At 39.6% G+C, this 21,245-nt stretch overlaps 1 protein-coding gene and 1 pseudogene across 2 annotated transcripts in view; one reads left to right on the top strand and one right to left on the bottom strand.

Moving 5' to 3' along the window:
* RAB3IP (RAB3A interacting protein) overlaps positions 1 to 21,245 on the top strand; it is a 61,879-nt gene that overhangs the window by 24,166 nt on the left and 16,468 nt on the right. Inside the window, exons 4-6 of one of the 2 annotated variants that reach the window (XM_070409746.1) lie at positions 10,535 to 10,630; positions 17,749 to 17,826; positions 19,376 to 19,579. In XM_070409746.1, coding sequence (XP_070265847.1) covers positions 10,535 to 10,630; positions 17,749 to 17,826; positions 19,376 to 19,579 — 378 coding nt within the window. The remainder of the gene's footprint in view (positions 1 to 10,534; positions 10,631 to 17,748; positions 17,827 to 19,375; positions 19,580 to 21,245) is intronic. The other variant, XM_070409745.1, reaches the window with a different exon arrangement.
* Positions 18,033 to 18,762, bottom strand: LOC139005375 (NADH dehydrogenase [ubiquinone] 1 beta subcomplex subunit 8, mitochondrial-like; annotated as a pseudogene).

Raw genomic sequence — 21,245 nt, 5'->3', positions numbered from 1 at the left:
ATGATGTAATCCCTCACCTGTTTGGCCTTCCACAGAGCATTGCTGAGGAACAGTTTTTGTTGTAATTCTGAGGCAGAAGTTGGGCTTTAGTGTATCTTTATTAAAGTGTAGCTTCTTGAATTCTGCTGAAAGAAAATTATTTTATTGAGGCCTTCACTAAACTCTCCTGTTGATTATATATATATTTTATTGATTTTTTACAGAGAGGAAAGGAGAGGGATAGAGAGTCAGAAACATCAATGAGAGAGAAACATTGATCAGCTGCCTTATGCACACCTCCTACTGGGAATGTGCCCGCAACCAAGGTACATGCCCTTGACTGGAATCGAACCTGTGACCTTTCAGCCACAGGCCGACGCTCTATCCACTGAGCCAAACCGGTTAGAGCTCCTGTTGATTCTTATATTTCCTAAAGTGTGAGACCTATTGGTATAAGGAATTACTTTCATCTTTTAATTGTTCTTCCCTGAAAGAAAATAACTTAAAAAATAAAATCCAGTGGAATATCTTGCAGCCACAGAAAGTCACTCAAAAACACATACCTGCTCTAGCTAGTTTGGCTCAGTGGTTAAAATGAAGGGGGTTGCGGGTTTGATTCTGGTCAAGGGCATGTACCTCTGTTGCAGGCTTAGTCCCCAGCCCTGGACGGGGTGCATGGGAGAGGCAACCAACTGTTGTGTCTCTCTCACTTTGATGCTTCTCTCTGTGTCTCTCTCCTTCCCTTCCATTTTTTTTCCTAAAAAAATCCATGGAAAAAATATCCTCATGTGAAGATTATAAAACAAACAAACCATACATGCACCAAATCTATGTTCAGAATGGCCCTTCTAACTGTGGCCAAGGATGTTTATAAATATTTACTATATTCTTTATAAAGAAACTAGAGGCCCAGCGTGCGATATTGCGCAAGACCCAGACCCACCGTGCTGGAGGGACCCAGACTGACTCCCACTGCGCTGGGCGGAACTCGGACCCAGAGTCAAGTCCACGTCCACCCATGTATGCCTCACGGTGCATGCAGCCCCTCCCACCTGCGTGTGCCTCACTGGGCACACAGCCTCCTGGTGACCAGTCATTGGTTGTTCTGCTGTGATGGTGTCACGACCACGGGGTTTTTATGATAGAGATATTATTGTGAAACCAGAGTACTCATGGCATTATATGAGCCTTATAGAGGGTAAAAATAAAAAATTTTTAAACTTTGTCCTTAAGGTGTTTCTAGTTGGGGAGAAAACACATGTATACATGGTAATGTTTCCCTGATTTTGAGTTATACGTTTTTCTCCATTTTAAGATCTCTGAGATCAGTATAAGTTTTAAAATTGCTCTCATCTGGACAATAATCATGACAGTCATCATTGACTACATGTACATACACTTGGTCATGGCTGCTCATGTGTGATTAATTGAATTGGATGATGTGTGTTGGGAGCTGCATTTCTTGGACTTAATTACTAGGTTAAATATCTTCAAAATAATCTCACTATATATGACATTGATACAGAAAGAAAGGTACAAAAGAAAAGAATGACCTACAGTAGCAATCTGTGTCTTCATCAGTTTAAAAGAGTTCTTCCTGTAGTGTAAAATGAAAATTCCAAGCAAAAAAGCATTGTATCATAGTTTCATTGATAGTATTTTTATTTCATGTCATCATTATTATTATTTTAATCCTCACCATTGCTTTTCAGAGAGAGAGAGGGAGGGAAGGGGGGAAAGAGATACGAGAGACAGATAGAGATGGGGGGAGGGAGAGGGAGTGATCCATGTGAGAGACACACATCGACTGGCTGTCTCCTGCATGCCCTTGACCAGAGGCAGGGAGCAACCTCGAAACCCAGGCACATGCCCTTGCGTAGGAATCAAACTTGGACCCTCTGGTGCTTGGGCTGACACTCTAACCACTTAGCAACACTGTCCAGGACCATTGACAGTATTTTTATTTCTTGATGTATAAAATGTTTATCTTAAAAATTATGTCTTAGTACACTTGATCAAGAGTCTTGTCACTGGCCCTAACCGGTTTTGCTCAGTGGATAGAGCATTGGCCTGTGGACTGGAGGGTCCCAGGTTCGATTTCGGTCAAGGGCATGTACCTTGGCTGCGGGCACATCCCCAATAGGGGATGTGCAGGAGGCAGCTCAGCTGATCGATGTTCCTCTCGCATCGATGTTTCTAACTCTCTATTCCTCTCCCTTCCTCTCTGTAAAAAAAAACAATAAAGTATATATTTTTTTAAAAAAAGAGTCTTGACACTGTGTTTTAAATATTTCTCGAATTTCTTTTCTCTGTTATTACCACTCTAAATCTGTATATCTTGCTTAAAATATTGCAGTGATCAACTGGTTTCAATTATTCCAGTCTTTTTTTTTTTTAACCTAGCCACACTGTCCAAGTTATCATTTTGAATTGTGAATCTGATTGTTACCATTCTGCTTAAAATTTGTGGTGACTTACCATTGCCTGTGTGTGCCACGTCCCGCGTGGCTCAGGGTTCGGGATCTGGAGAAGGGCTGCGCAGAAATGACAGAGACAAGAAATAATAATTTGGAAATAATGGGGGCCAGGCGGAGAGTCCAATGCAAGGGGAAGGACTTCACTGGTGTCCAGGCCTTGCCCACCTTTTATTCAATTTGGGGTACACATATAGCCCTTAGGCAGGCAATTCCAGTAACAGACAGACTATCTTAAAGGTCAATAAAGATTAGTAAAGGTTTACTCTGAGACTATTTGGTCAGGAAATTGCTTGAGCTACCATTGTCTTGACTAAACAGTTAGTGCATAGGTCTGGCTCTTGCCAAGGCTCAAGGATCGCTAGTGTTCTGGGCTCCTTGTTTACACTTCTCTGATGGTAAAGACAATGGGTAGCTTCCAACAGTTGCCTTTGAGATAATTTCACCTAGTCTTTCAAGTAAGTCTCAGTTTCTTTTTTTAAATATTTCACCTTTTTAAAATGACTGAGTAGTGTTCCACTGTATATGGAACAACACTTTTTAAAAAAATATATTTTTATTGATTTCAGAGAGGAAGGGGGAGAAAGAGAGGGCAGAGAGAGAGAGAGAGAGAGAGAAACATCAATGATAAGAGAGAAACATTGATTGGCAGACTCCTGCATGTCCCACCCTGGAGATCGAGCCTGCAACCTGGGGGAATTGAACTATGAACTCCTGGTTCATAGGTTGATGCTCAACCGTTCAGCCACGCTGGTCAGAAGTCTCAATTTCTAAGCCATGGCTATTCAGGACTGGCCATAAGCCTAGCTTTCTGGCATTATCCTCTTGTGGCATCCACTCCTCCCTATCTTTAGCTACTATAAACCATACTGTTTTATTCCCTCCTTTACATTTGGCAAACTCCTTTTTCTAGTATGTACCTATTACTACTATAGCTCCTATCAAATTGCTTTGCAAATCTGTTTAAAGATTGGCTACCCTCAGTAGGCTATGACTTTGTGAAAACTATGGACTGGGTCTCACTTCTTTTCTGTGTCTCTAGCACCTAAATAAATGCCTGATGCTGACAGAAAAATTAGCATCCAATTAACAAAAAATTCATGTTTGTTGTTGAAGAAATGAATTTTGAAAACGGTATTACAATAATGAAAAGTACAAATTAAATTCTAAAAGATATTGACATGTGATACAAATTTGACTTCATTAGGTAGATTAAGTTGGACCTCGAAGCATAGAAAGAAGGTAGGCAGACATTTATAGGGAAAGGGTTAGCCCAGCTGGATGGGATCAGTTTGGGGAATGAAACAAGAATGAATCAACAAACAACAAGTGCTGGCGAGGATGTGGAGAAACTGAAACTCTAGTACACTGCTCGTGGGAATGCAGATTGGTGCAGCCACTATGGAAAATAGTATGAAATTTATTAAAAAATTAAAAATGGAACTGCTGTTTGACCCAGCGATTCCACTTCTGAGAATTTATCTAGAGAAACCCTCCTATGTTCACAGCAGTACTATTTACAATAGCTAAGAACCGGAAACAGAACAAGTGCTCATCAGTAGATGAGTAGATTAAAAAGATGTGGTACATTTACACAATGGAATACTATGCATCTGTAAAAAAAGAAGGATCTCTTACCCTTTGAGACAGCATGGATGGACATGGAGAATATTATGCTAAGTGAAATAAGCCAGTCAGAGAAAGACAAATATCACATGATCTCACTTATATGTGGAGTCTAATGAACATAATAAACTGATGAACAAAATAGCTCCAGAGGCATGGATGCATGGAACAGACTGAGAGCTCAGAGGGAAGGGGTGTGGTGAGACATGAAGAGATTAACCAGAGAACTTGTATGCATATATGCATAGCCCATGGACACACACATTTGTGTGGTGAAGGCCTGAGAAGGCAGGGGTTGGGGGTAGATGAAGGTGCAGGGGGAGCAAATGGGGACATCTGTGATACTGTCAACAATAATAAAGAGTGAATCAGACCAATTTAATTCTAGCTTTACTGTGTGGACCAAGGGAAATAACTCTGAAAAAGGAAATTGAGCACATGTAAAGAGTCTTTAGTATTAGGGTGAGGTTTATGCCACTTTAGTAGACTAGGAAGTGATTCAAGAATTTTGCTTTCATGAATGACATATGTATTGCTCTAATAGATTGAAATCTTCTCAAGGGGTAGTATCTTACTTGGTTTTGTATTCTGAAGGAGTACCATAGTGCCTACCTAGTAGGAAAAGTTGAATGAATTGACTTAGTTCTCATATATACTTACAAAATAGAGTTAGAGTTAAAAGAACCTGATATTAAATTTATGCATTTACAGATTTATAAATTAACTCAGGGAAAATTGGCACCTTTATGATATTTTTCTTTTCAAGAATGTAGTATATCCTTCTTTCTGTTTGTTTAAGTCTACTTCTATATTTAGTAGTATTTATTTATTTGGGAGTATTTTAAAGTTTTCATTTTGCATTGTAGTCTTTAGCATTAAGTTTCCTTTGTCTCTAATGATTTTGACCTGTATTCTGCCTTTTCTGTTATCAAGATTGACAGCCCTCTTTTATTTTTATTATATTTTTAGTATACTTTTTATATTCTTATATCTTTACTGTCTGAATCACTTAGTTTTATGTATGTCTCTTGTATAGAGAACAGAGAGATTTTTTCCTTTTTTAGCTAATCCTATATAATAAAAGGGTAATATGCAAATCTACCAAACGGTGGAATGACCAGTCGCTATGATGCACACTGACCACCAGGGCGCAAATGCTCAACACAGGAGCTGCCCCCTGGTGGTCTGTGCGCTCCCATAGGGGGAGTGCTGCTGAGCCACAGGCCGGGCTGACAGCTGGTGAGCGCAGCAGCGGGGCGGGAGCCTCTCCTGTCTCCGCCGCAGCTATAGATGTCCGACTGCGAGGAGCGGGCCTAAGCCGTCAGTCGGACATTCCCCAAGGGCTGCCGGACTGCTGAAGGGTGCAGGCTGGGCTGAGGGACACCTCCCCCGTCCCCCCAAGCCAAATGCACGAATGTTGTGCACCGGGCCTCTAGTCTGAAAATAATTTTAATAGGTGAGTTATGTCCATTTGCATTTATTGGTAAACGTGCTATATTTGGGCATGTTTCTGTTACATGGCTTTCAAATGTCTTTTCACTGTGTGCTCCATTTTTTTGTGTGTGTGACCTCCTCCTCCTCTTTTCCTTTTTGGTATTTTAGAAGGTTTGATTTCCATTCTAGTAGTTACCTTTAATTGAAGATATAAATATCTCCTAGCCCTTCTTTAGCTACTGCCTTTGTTCCCTACCTTGAAAAAATACTGAAATTATCTAGTTACTGTTTCTTTTTCTTGTATGATTAAATTGTAGTTAAAATAATGTTAATCTCTATGGTGTTAAACGTGTTTAGGTTTATACTAATTGATTTGTGAGCCTCAAAGTGATTTGTATCTCTTTACTCCCAGTTAATATTTAAGATGTTCTGAATTTAGTTTAATCTTTCTCCTATTTTTTGTTTGTGTGTATTACTTTTACATTCCTGAAGCTTATAACATTTATATAATTGTTTTGTCAGCTTTATTCCCATTTTATTTATTTATTTATTGTTAATCCTCACCTGAGGATATTTTTTCCATTCATTTTTAGAGAGTGTGGAAGGGAGCAAGGGAGTGGGAGGGAGAGGGAGAGAAACATCGATGAGAGAGAGAGAGAGAGAGAGAGAGAGAGAGAGAGAGATAGAGAGATAGAGAGATAGATATGGATTTGTTGCCTCCTGCACTCACCCGCACCATGTACATGCCCTTGACCAGGAATATAACCTGCAACCCTTCGGTGCATGGGCCAGTGCTTTCACCACTGGCTAGAGCTATCCCCATTAAAAAACAAAACAAAAACAAAAAACCAACACTTTATTTTTTAGAGCAGTTTTAGGTTTACAGAAAAATTGAGAGGGAATTACAGAGTTCTGATAAAACCCTGTCCCAACACACACACAACCTCCTTCATTATCCACATTCTGCACCAGAGTTTTTGGTGTTAGAACTGATGAACCTACACTGACACATCATCATTTCCCAAAGTCCTGTATTTACGTCAGGGCTTACTCTTGGTGGTATACATCTATGAATTTTAGCAAATGTACAGTGACATGGAGCTACCATTACAGTATCATCCAGAATAGTTTCACTGCCCTGAAAATCCTCTATGCTCTACTTATCCCTCCTACCCTCTAAACCTTGTTAACCATTGATCTTTTGACTGTCTCCATAGTTTTACTTTTCCAGAATGTCATACAGTTGGAATCATACAGTAAGTAGCCTTTTCAGATTGGATTTTTAAATATGGTAACATCATTTATTTTCTTACATGCCTTTTCATGGTTTGGTAGCTCATTTCCTTTTAGTCCTGAGTAATATTCCTTTATCTGGTTGTACCACCACAGTTTATTCATTTGCCTACTGAATTTTTTATCCATTCACCTATATTTTGGTTGCTTCTCAGTTTTTGCAGTTATGAATATATAAACATTCAAGTGAAGACTTTCGTGTGGACATAAGTTTTCAGCTCCTTTGGTTTAATATCAAGGAGTGTGGTTGCTGGGTTGTATATTAAGATGTGTTTTAGTTTTTGTCAGATTGCTTTCGGTCTGTCAATCAGCCAGTTACCTTCCCAGAGACAAACTGGTTAGGAAGTTCTTATGTATTTCCTTAAAGGCTTTCTGTATGCACGAAACTAAATATTACCTATTGAAATATGTAAAGGTATGTAAGCACTGTTCACATCTTGAATTTTTTACTTAAGCTATCTTGACTATTTTCTCTCAGCATTCACATTAACCATAACCCCAGTCCTGAAATTGAACCCATTTCATTGTATGGATTACTGTAATTTATTTAACTACTTCCTTATTAATAGGTATCTAGGTTATTTCTAATATTTTCCCATACCAATCACTGTTGCAATCAATAGTCTTATGTATATTTTTAAAAAAGAATATGTTTAATTTTATAAAAACTTGAATTGTCTTCCACAGTGGCTGTACCATTTTGCATTCCCACCAGCAATGAATGAGAGTCCCTGTTGCTCCCCATCCTTGCCAGCATTTAGCGTTGTCTGTGTTCTGGTTTTTGGTGGTACTCATTTTAATTATCATTTCCCTGATTTCATATGATTTGGAACATTTTTTTTCCATATGTTTACTTGCCTTCTGTATGTCTTTTTGGTGAGGTGTCTGTTCAGATCTTTCGCCATTTTGTAACCAGGTTGTTCATTTCCTTACTATTGAGTTTTAATAATTCTTTGTATATTTTGGACAAACATCTTTATCAGATATGTCTTTTCCAGATATTTTCTCGTGTTTTCATTCTCTTGATATCCGCATCTTTTAGTTGTAGTTCTATAATTAAATATATTTGCTGCTTATCCTGAGTCTTTAACATTATATATTCTTGATTTTTTTCTTATTTATCTGAAACTCATTCTCCACTTGACCACTCAGGCATGCTCTGGGAGAGATATTCTCTAAAGTTTTACAGGTTTATAACTCTTTGTCTCTGACATTACACTTGAAGGACACTTTGGCTGGATTTAAAATCTTCATCTTACCTGGTGGTATGGCTCAGTGGATTGAGCATTATCCCATGTACCAGGAGGTCTCTGGTTCAGTTCCCAGTCAGGGCACATGCCCCGGTTGCAGGGGGCGTGCAGGAGGCAGCCAATCAATGTTTCACTCTCATCGATGTTTCTATCTCTCCCTCTCTCTTCCTCTCTCTCTAAAATCAATAAAAAATAAAAAAATCTTCATCTCACTTTTTTTTTAGTATCTTAAAAATGTTATTGCATTGTTTTCTAATATAAAATGCTGTTGATGTTTAATACCAGCCTGATTTTCTTTTCCTTATAGGTGACTTGGCTTTGTGTTTAACTTTTTTATAATGAGAACGTCACCAATTTTTGTCTGTTTTCCATGTTTTAATGAATTGGATTTTTCTGGAATATGGGAAGGAGGTTCCTGTGAAGGAGTAGGATAAACCAGGATAACTTTCTTAGTTTTACGTTCAGGGCTTTCCCTTCTATTGTTATTGGTGTATCTGTGTAGCCACTTCTCTCAGAGGTAAGCCTTATTCAAGTTTTTCTCCTCTAGCCCAGTGTCTCTGTGAGCCTTGCAGCCTTAACATTACATCATAAGATATATTTTCATAGTATTTTCTGTGGTCTGTTTCCTTTGGAACGTTGCCCTGACCTTCCTCCTTTAATATCTGAACTTCTCTCTATCTCCATTGTTCCTGCCCTGCAGTTTGGTTTCAGATAACACGAGTTTTTCCCTTAGCGTGGTGCTGTGTCCTGGAAGGGTTTCTCTGCTGGATGCTTTGAGAGAGCTGAGAGTGTAGAGCTTCACAGTAGGACCGTTTGCTGCCTCAGGGCAGATTTTTGCGCTCACCTGCAATTTGGAGCCTGAGAAAACTTTTCCCTTTTCCCTGTTTGTTCTCAGTCTGTTCTTCCAGTTTCCACCAATGGTAGAATCCTTTGCTTTAGGGGTATTTACAGTGATTTTTCGGGTTCTTGGATTTTGCAGGGTACCTCTGTAGTCCCATTTACTTCCTGTTGCTCCCTTTCACAGAGTTGCTGATCCTGCAGTGTTGGCAGTGCAGCCACATTCCCTCATAGTCGAAGCTTTGAGGGGATTCTCTTTTACCTACTTTTATTGAAGACTAGAGGCCCAATGCACGAAGATTCATGCAAGAGTGGGCCTTCCTTCCCCTGGCTGCTGGCACTGCCTTCACTCCGGCCGGAGCCCCTTTCTGCCTTGCCACGCTGCCCAGAGGCCTGGAGCAGCTGGGGCAGTGCAGAACACCTGCGTCATCAGTGATGACGCAAGCGTCCCACCCCGCCCCTGGCCACTCGGTGCCTGCGGCGCGTGTGTGCTGCCCACAGGCCTGCCAGCTTTGTTGGGTTAATTTGCAAACTCACTCCTGATTGGCTGTGGGGCGTTGCAAAGGCACAGTCAATTTACATATGTCCATTATTAGTGTAGATGTAGTCATTGGGTTTTTCTGATATCCTAATTGGTATATTTAGCTTTCAGGAGTTGTCCTTGGGAAATTCAAAAACTTTGCTGCCACCACAATAATTACATAACTAAGCCATTATTTATTAGTTCAATTGTGACCACTATATAAGGAACTTGGATTTTTTTTTAATATCTAAATTTGAATGATTAATTTAGGGCAACATAAAATTGCATATTAGTAACATCTTAAAAGTTTTTACATTTACATCATTTTTTATTTTTCAATTATAGTTGATATACAATATTATATTAGTTTCACGTGTAGACCCCAGTGATTATACCAGTGGTCGCCACTGGTGGTCCGTGAGGTCTCAAAGGTTGGCGACCACTGGATTAGACATTATATAACTTACTAAGTGAACATCCCGATAAGTCTCGTACCTATCTGACAATCATACTGTAACATCTTAATAAAGAAATTTTCTAACATTTTTTGTGACCTATTGGGAGTTATGTATAAATGTAAGATGTGATTTTTGTTATTAACATTCTTCTGAATTTTAAATATGCATCATTTGTCTCTTATTGTAGTGTTAAATGGTATAGTCTCCTGATGGAAACTTTAGACTAATTGTGGTATATTACATAAAATTATATACAAACAATTTTTAAAGCAAAAATGGGCAAAAAAAACCTGTTGAACTTTTATTGAATATGCATAGTTGAAGAAATTGCTTGCTTGATGGAAATAAATATGTTCAGAGAAAAGTTAAAGGAAAAAAGAATGAAATCATTTAATTGTTTATTTTCACACATAATATATAATATTTAATCTTTGGATGTTTATGAAACATTAAATTTAATATGTGAGTTAGAATTATTTGTAATTTTAGATTTGCCTCATTGTCTTCCACATAGCAAGTGCTAAATAAACATTTTTAGTGTGAATATTGTAGGAGTGGACAGTATTAATATTTTGTAATCTTATTAGTAAAGATTATATAGTCTGCTGAATCTGACTTAAAACTATGGAAACCCAAAATAAAATGATCAATTTCTCACAGGAACTGAAGTTAAAAGATGAAGAGTGTGAGAGGCTTTCTAAAGTACGTGATCAACTTGGACAGGAATTGGAGGAACTCACAGCTAGTCTGTTTGAGGTTGGTCTATTTACGTCTTGGCCAAAAGCAAAGTCGTGATTATTATATATTGATAGAGTTGTTTTTTTGAGGGAATCTTGAGGAAAAATATGCGTAACTTTATACATATTTATAAGTCTTCTAAGAAAAAATAAAATTTTTAAGAAATATAGAGACTGCATCTTAAAATGCTGTGAAATGAAAAAACACTATGGGCTACCAGTATGAGGTTGTTTAAATATGGATATGTGGAAAGAAAGGAGGTAAATTTAATTTTGATTTTCACCAAATACTTAGGGACTCCTTTAGAGTAACTTTGTATGACTCTACAACAAAGATGGCAATCCTTTTTTTTTTTTTATATATTTTATTGATTTTTTACAGAGAGGAAGGGAGAAAGATAGAGAGTCAGAAACATCGATGAGAGAAACATCAATCAGCCGCCTCCTGCACATCTCCCACTGGGGATGTGCCCGCAACCCAGGCACATGCCCCCGACCGGAATCGAACCCGGGACCTTCCTATCCACTGAGCCAAACCGGTTTCGGCAGATGGCAAACCTTTGATATATATCTGATACTGGATGATTTGCGGAATGTTAGGAGTTACATACACTTCTAATATATATATATTTTATTGATTTTTTTACAGAGAGGAAGGGAGAGGGATAGGGAGTCAGAAACATCGATGAGAGAGAAACATCGATCAGCTGCCTCCTGCACACTCCCCACTGGGGATGTGCCCGCAACCAAGGTACATGCCCTTGACCAGAATTGAACCTGGGACCCTTGAGTCCTCAGGCTGATGCTCTATCCACCACTTGGGACCAAAATTTTTACCCAACTCAGTGTTTCTCAATAGGGCAGCCACTGATATTGTAGAACATTTAGCATCCTTGGTATATTATTCAGGATTCTCCAATAAACAGAACTAATAGCATGCGTGTATATACATAGATACATATACACATATACAGAAAGAGGCTTTTATAAGGAATTGGCTCATGTGATTATGGAGGCTGGTAAGTCCCAATTTATACAGGGTGATTTGGCAGGCTGGAGACCTAGAACAGCTGATGGTGTAGTTCCAATCCAAGTCCAAAGGCTCAAGACCCAGGAAGAGCTGATGTTTCAATTCAATCTGAAGGCAAGAAGAATTCTCTCTTATTCTCTGGGGATCAGGCTTTGTTCTATTCAGGTCTTCTACTGATTGAATGAGGCCCACCCATATTATGGAGGGCAGTCTGCTTTGCTCAGTCTACTGATTTTAATGTTCATCTCATCCAGAAACACCCAGAATAATGCTTGACCAAATATCTGGGCACACCCTGTGGCCCAGTCAAGTTGACATACAAAATTAACCATCATACTTGGCTTTGCCCCCAAATGCTAGAAATACTCCCTGATCATTTTGACAACTTATAAATATCCGTGAGGGGTGAGTAGAGGATAGTACTTCCTTGCTGTTAAAAATTACTTCCATGGAGTGCCTCCTTTAGGTTAGCCTCCGTTCCTTATAAAAAACATTGATGTGTTACGAGGATACCTAATGTTTTTATCACTTACCGATATTTTTTTCTCAAAAGTTTGTTCTTAAAACTTTTACAAGATTTTAGTGGGAAAATTTCTTCATCCTTTATTTGTATTTATGCAGCATCTGTTTCATTGTTGGATATGCATGTTTGCTCACGTAGTTGCAATACTAATACATTTTATAGGTTTTTTTTTCCCCAAATAAAACTCTTTTCATGCTACTGCATACTCAGTGTAATGAAAGAATAATCTATCAAATATGTATTCCACAGTTTCTATCATTATAAGTAGCATTGCAGTGGATACCTTCAGACATGTGAGCTTTCCATGCTCCCTCTGTTCCACACTTGTTTGCCCTCTTCTTTGTCTTTGTCTTTTTTGGAGTCATTTTCTTTCATGAACATTTAAAAACTAATTTATTTTGTTTAGTTAACTAGTCATTGGAGATGAGAGGAAGAGAAATTTAAGGTGGAGGAGAGTGGAAAGTTAAAGATCTGAAATAGGAGCTGTGTGACCTGTTACATTTTATATGTACAAGGGGTATACAGAAACATAAGACTTTTTCTTCCAATATTGTCTGGCAAAAGAAAATTTTGTAATGATATGGATACTAGAGAAGAAAGCAAACGTGTTATACTACTTATATTAATTTTGATTTCTTACCTGCCTGCCCTAATTTTAGCCATACTTAGCTCCACCTTCTGTGCTTACATGTATATTCTGTTAGATGAAATAGAAGGAAACTAACGGAAAGAAACTTTTTCCTCTCTGTAATGCAGCAGTTCTCAACCTGTGGGTCGCGACCCCTTTGGCAGTCGAACGACCCTTTCACAGGGGTCGCCTAAGACCATGCTGCATATCAGATATTTACATTATGATTCATAACAGTAGCAACATTACGGTTATGAAGTAGCAACGAAAATAATTTTATGGTTGGGGGTCACCACAACATGAGGAACTGTATTTAAAGGGCCAGAAGGTTGAGAGCTACTGCTGTAATGGGATGTGAAGTACCAGAAATGCAGTTTGTGCTATTAATGAAAAAGTATATCTAAAAAACATAGTTTTGGGATCTCTAACCTGTCCCCTACTCTTACAATGGCTAATAGCATTGACACCGTAAACTTTCTGGAAAAGAAATTACAGTGATTAAACATGATTTTGGTAATGAAGAAAGTTGTATTTAAACAAGTTATTTATGAATTTTGAAAAACAGTGCTAAAAGTTTTTCTCTAGTCTTAATTGTGGCTTTGTGATCTCAATGTACCATTGTCTTATGAAAAGAGTATTTGCTTGCATTTTATGATATGTATATACATGTATAGTTTTAAGAATTAAAGATTATTCTGAATAAAATTAATTTGTACAGTTTGATAAATTTACCAGATAAATTCAAATTAGCAGTTTATTAATGTATTATGAACAAATAATCTTGAATATAATTATACTTTGTATCAAAGTTGAGTCTTAAAAGTATCAAATCGAAGAACTTTAAAGTTACACACATATATATATTTTTCTTGTATCTCAGATTTAGAGATAAAGTGAACTCCATTGAAAGAATGCTTTATAAAGTTGTCTACATTTAACATAGGTAATCTTAAGATTTTAAAAATATTTTGTCAGCCAATTTTGGCAAATTTTTGTGCTGTATCTGGTTTTCTCTCCATAATGCTAGGCATAGACTACAAATTATTATTTTGATCTGTGAAGAAAATGAGGCATAGATAATGAGCAGTGCTGGGACCTCGACTCTTGCCTTGAGTACTATGAAAATCATAAGTGGCAATTCCTTTGTCTCAAGCCACAGAAAAGGAGTCATCACTGAGGCCCCTCTTCATCCTACACTGAAACTGTCCAAAAGGTCCTGTGACAGTCCCTGGAGAACATAAAAAATCTGTCTGCCTTTCTATTTTGAATCTGCTGTCACCGTCTTCCAGCCACCATCGTTTCTTACCTAGATCAGTATATGCCAAACTTTTTGTTCATGTACCTGATCTGTAAAAAAAATTGAGCATGTACCTTAATTATGATGAAGATACCTCATATTTACTGAGTGTTCCCTGTGTGCTAGGCACTGTTCTAACAGCATATGTACTTACTCATAAATTATATGCGTACACTAAGTCATAATGTGTCGCATTAATTTTGAAAAGAGTAAGAATAAAAATGCGTAAAATTTTTTGTAATAGTACAATATACTTTCTTCTCACTAAAACATACTGTGTATATGTGTGCATTTGCTTACAGGGTTGAGCAAAAGCAGATTTACAGTTGTTTGTATGGGAAACAATGTAATCCTATATAATAAAAGGGTAATATGCAAACTGACCCTAACAGCAGAAAGACTGGGAATGACTGGTCACTATGACACACACTGACCACCAGGGAGCAGACGCTCAATGCAGGAGCTGCCCTCTGGTGGTCAGTGTGCTCCCACAGGGGGAGCTCTTCTCAGCCACAAGCCAGGCTGATGGCTGCCAGCTCAGCAGTGATGGCGGGAGCCTCTCCCGCCTCCTCAGCAGCACTAAGGATGTCCGACTGCAGCTTAGGCCTGGTCCCCACTGGCAAGTAGACAGCCCCCGAGGCTTCCCAGGCTGCCAGAGGGATTTCTGACTGCCAGCATAGGCCTGTTCCCTTGGGGAGCGGGCCTAAGCCAGCAGGTGGACCACCCCCGTGGGGTCCCAGACTGCAAGAGGGCACAGGCCGGGCTGAGGGGTCCCCCGAGTGCACAAATTTTTGTGCACCAGGCCTCTAGTCTATACTAATAAAAGGGTAATATGCTAACTAGACCGGACATCTTCTGAACGTCCTTTCAGACAAAGCCATGGTGGCGGGGCAGAGGCAGTTAGGGGGATCAGGCCAGCAGGGGAGGGCAGTTAGGGGTATCAGGCCAGCGAGGGAATAGTTAGGGGATGATCAGGCCAGTGGGGGAGCAGTTAGGGGGTGATCAGGCTGCTGGGGGAACAGTGAGGGGGCATCAGGCTGGTGGGGAACAGTGAGGGGTCATCAAGCTAGCAGGGGAGCAGTTAGGGGGTGATCAGGCAGGCAGGCAAGCGGTTAGGAGCCAGTGGTCCTGGATTGTGAGAGGGATGTCCAAATGCCGGTTTAGGCCCGATCCTGCAGTCAGACATCCCCCGAGGGATTCCGGATTGGAGAGGGTGCAGGCTGGGCTGAGAGACCCCCCTCCCCATGTACGAATTTCGTGCATTGGGCCTCTAGTAATTAATAAATAGTAATACAAGAGTAAACTGTCTTGCATGCTACTACTGTAAACCTACTTTTGCTCACCCCTGTATTTAGTGAGAAGAGTGGGATTGAATACGTTACGTTGTTTTTGAAAATCTCGTATTAACAATTTGTTATCCAGATCAAGGTCTGGTCTAAATGTTATGCTTTTTTGTTTGTTTTGTTTTGTTTTGAAAACATTTATATTTAATGTTGCTGATAACTAACAAACATATTGATCCAAATGGAAGAAGTATATCTTTCCCTGTTTTAAAAAATTTATACTGAAGTTTCATTTCCATTGTCAGTTACATGAAGGTTTTTTTCAGAAAATTCTCTACTGAATTTACTGAATTTCTGTCTTCTCTAATACCAACAAATTGTTTTTGCAAACTAGTCAGAAGATTAGGAATAATTCATTCTTTGGGGAGAATTAGGTTAAAAATTCTCTTTTCAAAGTTTGTAAGTATAAAGATTTGAATGTTTACATAGACTAGAGGTCTGCAAACTACTTCCTGTAGGGTAAAACTAGTCTATGTCTACTTTTGTACAGCCTTGAGCTAAGATTGGTTTTTACATTTTTAAATGGTTGCAGGGGATCAAAAGAAGAATATTTTGTGACCTATGAAAACTATATGAAATTCAAATTTTAGTGCCCATAAATTTTTATTGAAATGGTCACACTCATTTGTTCTATATTTATTGTCTGGTTGCTTTCACACTGCAACAGCAGAATTGAGTAGTTGCAACAGCCTGTATGGCTCACAAAGCCAAAACTATTTACTATCTGGCTCTTACAGAACAAGTTTGCTGACTCCTGGTATAGATGATTCTTCTGTTATTTTCAGCTACAGAGCAATAAAGTGATAGGAAAAATTTCAAACTTTTGAAATTTATTTATTTATTTTTAAAATTCTCACCCGAGGGTATTTTTCCATTGATTTTTAGAGAGAGTGGAAGGGAGGAGGGGAGAGAGAGAGAGAAAGACATTGATTGGTTGCCTCCCGTATTCACCCCTACTGGGATCGGAGATGGAGTCTGCAATGGAAGTATGTACCCTTGACTGGAATCAAACCCGGGACCCCTCAGTCCATCCATTGGCCGATACCCTACCCAATGAGCCAAACCAGCCAGGGGTCAAACTTTTTATACCTACCTTTTGATGTCTTTTGTCAGCGTGTAAAATCCTATATGGTACTTTTTTAGAGACTGCTTTCCCTCAGTCTAGCTCTCTTTTCTTTCCTTCTGTGACTTCAATTACATGTGTGCTGTATCTTTTCACTGTGTCCTTTATATCTCAAGGGGAAAAGTCACCCCTAATTCCAGCTCTCTTTTCTGGATTTACATCTTCTGTTAGATCTTGGTCCCCCAGTCCTTCACTATTTTATTTGCTCTCTAATGCCTTCAAACACATTTAAAAAACTGTCCAGCTCTTTTAATTGTTCATCCCAGGGGACTGTCTAGAGCACCCTATATACTGTTTCAGTCCATCATTAATTCTTCATAGGGATTATTCCATACAGCAGAATAATCTTTTAAAAATACAATTTCAGTCATATCCCTCTCTTTCTTAGAAAACTATAAAAGTTCATACCTCACTTAGAGTATATCCAGAATTCTTGCTCAGATATTTTAATTATTAGAACATAATCAGGATGTAAGGTCCATAAGAGCAGGGAGCTTGACTTTTCCTAGTATATTAGGAGCACCACAAGTGCAACCTCATGCAGAGGTGGTGTGAATAAATGTTTGATGAATAAATATTATATGAATAAAAGATAATTAAATACCTGGAGTTTCATATTTGTGGCACTGTAAAATTAAGACCCCATTACATATTAAACTGATTTATCTCTTTAGATTTCTCTGTACAAAGTCATTACTTCATATCATTTGTGGATTTTTTAAATTGAAATCTCTAAGGCTTCTCAGCTTTATTTCTGTAAACTGCAACACTATTGATATTTTAATATTTTTACTTGTCCCTTCTGTATGTCTTTGCTGTAACTAATACACACACACACACACACACACACACACACACATATAAAGTTTTAAAAATCTAACTTCGTAGGACATGGGTTTAACATATGGGTCATATATTTTCTTCATCACATTCACAGTCCTTTATTCAACCATGGATCAGAGGGAGTGACCTCAGCTTGACTCCGTCAGTGGGAATAGGTACTAAAAAATGTCCCTCTTCCTAATTTCTAATAGTTTGTCTATCTGCTGACAACTGTTATTTCAGTAGTTGACATTGAGTACTTATTTTCAGGCTAAATTTTGGTAGTAAATCTTTGCTTCAATCACTTATTAAGAGATTTTTGAAAATAAATGCTACTTAGTTTCCAAAATTTGAGATGTTAACTTTTTCAGGAAGCTCATAAGATGGTGAGAGAAGCAAATGTCAAGCAGGCAACAGCAGAAAAACAGCTAAAAGAAGCACAAGGAAAAGTAAGTTTTTACTGCTTGGAGTAGTATAAAATGTAAAGAAATTAGTGATTACTATTTTTTATTTTAACCACAGCACTGTTTTTTTAGGGATTTCATTAAGGTTAAATCTCTGGGAATGAAGGGGTCAATTAGGGGGTACAAAACCCATGAATTTCCCCAGATTTCATAGTGAACCACCTGCTTAGGCTCTTGGTGGGATCGCCATCTCATTCCCGGTACAGATTATTATAAGAATACTGCTTAGGCCAGTGATGGCAAACCTTTTGAGCTCGGCGTGTCAGCATTTTGAAAAACCCTAACTTAAATCTGGTGCCATGTCACATATAGAAATTTTTTGATATTTGCAACCATAGTAAAACAAAGACTTATATTTTTGATATTTATTTTATATATTTAAATGCCATTTAACAAAGAAAAATCAACCAAAAAAATGAGTTCGTGTGTCACAGGTTCGCCATCACTGGCTTAGGCCCACAAGCTGGTAGGAGGGGTAAGTCTCTCCCACCCAAGACATGAATAGCATGAAGGCCATGAAGCTGAAGAAGTGCTTACACATGAGATTTCAAGAAACAGGCCTGGGGGCCGTGTCCACATGGTTCTTGATCCACACATCTCGGTCCCAGTTAGTCGGCTCACCCCAGTTCAGTCTCAGGTCTGGGTGGTCTAGTCACACCATGGATCCCTCTTGTGCTGTGAGCGGTTACAGAGCTTTGGGTAGACACCATAACCCATGCCATCATCCGGGTACTGCTCATAGTCTTCCACCCGCATATTATACTTCTTGGCAGCGGCAGACCGTTCTTCTGGGTCTTGGGATAGGGCCCCAGGTCAGGTCCTGGGTAAGGTGGGAGGCTATCTGTGCTCTCAGCAGCACCAGGTTCTGGTTGCCCTTGGCAGCCTTCGCACTCTTAGGACCCCTGCCCTGGCTGCCACCATCTGGAACTTCTTCCCGTCCCTAGTGATGACTGTCTTACAGATATCTTACCAGTTACTGGGTTTTGTTCTGATTGTAAAGTAGTGCTTATTTTAGAAGATGTGGGAAACTGTAGGAAACTGTAAAGGAGAAAATAGCTACTATGTAGATTAATAATGAACACTTGGTGCCTATTCATAAGTAGAACCAAATGATTCAAAGGCTTGTGAATCACAAGTATTATCAAAAGGATTATATGGTCACGTTTTAAAGTTAATATTTGTTTTCTTAATTCACTGAATAAAGCCACTGAAAAGTTATTAGAGTTTATGTTTTAGGAATGAACTACAACTAATCATAAGCTATTATATTTTGAAGATTTTGAAAATTTATATAAATGTTAGACATTTTGATAATTTTTAAAGATCACTTAACATTGTGAATAGCAGCTGAATACAAACCATGTAGAAACATAAAATAACTTAGCTTTCCTTTCCTTTTATTAATCCCCAGGAAATACAGATGAAACTTATATTTCATTTTGAAAGGAAAGTGTTTTGACAAAATTGCTAACCTTTAGCTGCCTCTGTCATTAACCGTATTTAGTATATGAAATTATGTTGATTTCTTTTCAAGATTGATGTACTTCAAGCTGAAGTAGCTGCATTGAAGACACTTGTATTGTCCAGTTCTCCAACATCGCCAACACAGGAGCCTCTGCCAGGTGGAAAGACACCTTTTAAAAAGGGGCATACAAGAAATAAAAGTACAAGCAGTGCTATGAGTGGCAGTCACCAGGACTTCAATGTGATACAGCCATTTGTAAAAGACTGCAAAGAGGTAACTCGTCAAGGACTGTTCCCTCTGACTCTATTGATACTTATTTATTCTCATCACTGAGGTGTCAGTTATGATTTTTGCCAGCAACATTTTCTAGCAGTATTAAGATGGGGGAGGCTTAATCTAGAGCTGGCTGCTTTCAGGGATTCTTCAATTCCATTCTCTACCTGGCTGACCTTGGAGTACCTCGTGGAAACTTGGTAAGTGTCTTAATCTCGATATTTCATTTAAGGAGCAAACTGTCATGTTTTGCATAAAGGAGAGTGGGTAGCTTTTGTGATCTGGCTAGTTAAAATTTATTGCTAGGGCACTTTAACAAAATAAGGAATGCAAGACGTGTGAAAATGAGGTGATTTCTTAAAGAATAGTGTGTTGCTTTTAAATTCTGGGAGAAGTAGAGTTAAAGTCCTAGAGTTAATTTAGATAATTAAGCAACAAAAAATAGAACTAATGGAAACCTTATCATTTTTAAAAATGTAAAGAAAACTGAGATAATGTGGAATTATTTTTGAGCTGTTTTGAGTAAAAATTATATAATTGTAAAATATTTTTACTTAATCCTTGCATGTGATGAGAATGCATTTCCAAGGGGATTGATCAATAATTTATGGAGCAGCCCTTCCATTTTTTTAAAAAAATATTTCTCATTGTTAATAGTATTACAGATATCTCCCATTTCTCGCCATTTACCTCTCTCTTCCCAGCCCCCACCCCCCCCACCCCAGGTCTTCATTACTCCATTGCCCATGTCTATGGGCTATACATATCTGTATATACACTAGAGGCCTGGTGCACAAAAATTTGTGCACTGGTGGGGGAGGGTGGGAGGGGGGTGTCCCGCAGCCCCAGTTGTGCCCTCTCACAGTCTGGGACCCCTCGGGAGATAACCACCTGCTGGCTTAGGCCCGCTCCCTGGGTGGCAGATGGCAGGCTCGATCCCTCGGTGCCTGCCCCGCCTCCCCGAGTCGCGCACACGGCAGGGCCAATCCTGGGGTTGGGGCGCCGCCCTGGGTGGGGTCACACACGGGATGCCCGGATGGTGGCCGGGCGAGCCAGCGGATCACTACTGCCCCGCCCGGCCGCCCCCAGTCGGGTTGCACATGGGAACACTGGGCGGGCCGGCAGATCACTGCTGCCCTACCCAGCTGTCCTGGGTCAGGTCGCACATGGGATGCCTGGATGGAGGCCAGGCGGGCTGGCTGATTGCTGCTGCACCACCCAGCCGCCCCAGGTCGGGTCGCACATGGACGTCCGCTGCCCCGGGTCGCAGATAGCAGGCCCGGATGGCGCTGTCCCGCCCTGCCTGCAGTATGCAAATTAGCCGCCATCTTTGTTGGCAGTTAATTTGCATATCGTGCTGATTAGCCAATGGGAGGCATAGCGAAGGTATGGTCAATTACCATGTTTGTCTATTATTAGGATAAGCCCTAAGGACCTTTACGACCAGTCGACCGGTTGCTATGATGTGCACTGACCACCAGGGGCAGAAGCTTAACACAGGAGCTGCCCCCCTGGTGGTCAGTGTGCTCCCACAGCCAACCTCCCACGGCCAGCCAACCTCCTGCAGTCCCTCCCCCTGGCCAGCTGGCCCCGATCAGCCCCAACTGGGGCTGGCTGGCCAACCTCTCGTGGTTCCTCCCCCTAGCTGGCCTGCCATCCCCGATTG

The sequence above is a fragment of the Myotis yumanensis genome, unplaced genomic scaffold (genome assembly GCF_028538775.1).
Source record: "Myotis yumanensis isolate MYYU_CA2020_CCGP unplaced genomic scaffold, mMyoYum1.0.hap1 SCAF_3, whole genome shotgun sequence".
NCBI classification, from domain to species: Eukaryota; Metazoa; Chordata; class Mammalia; order Chiroptera; family Vespertilionidae; genus Myotis; species Myotis yumanensis.
Note: the sequence above shows the minus strand (reverse complement) of the source record. Positions and strands in the feature narration are given on the sequence as shown.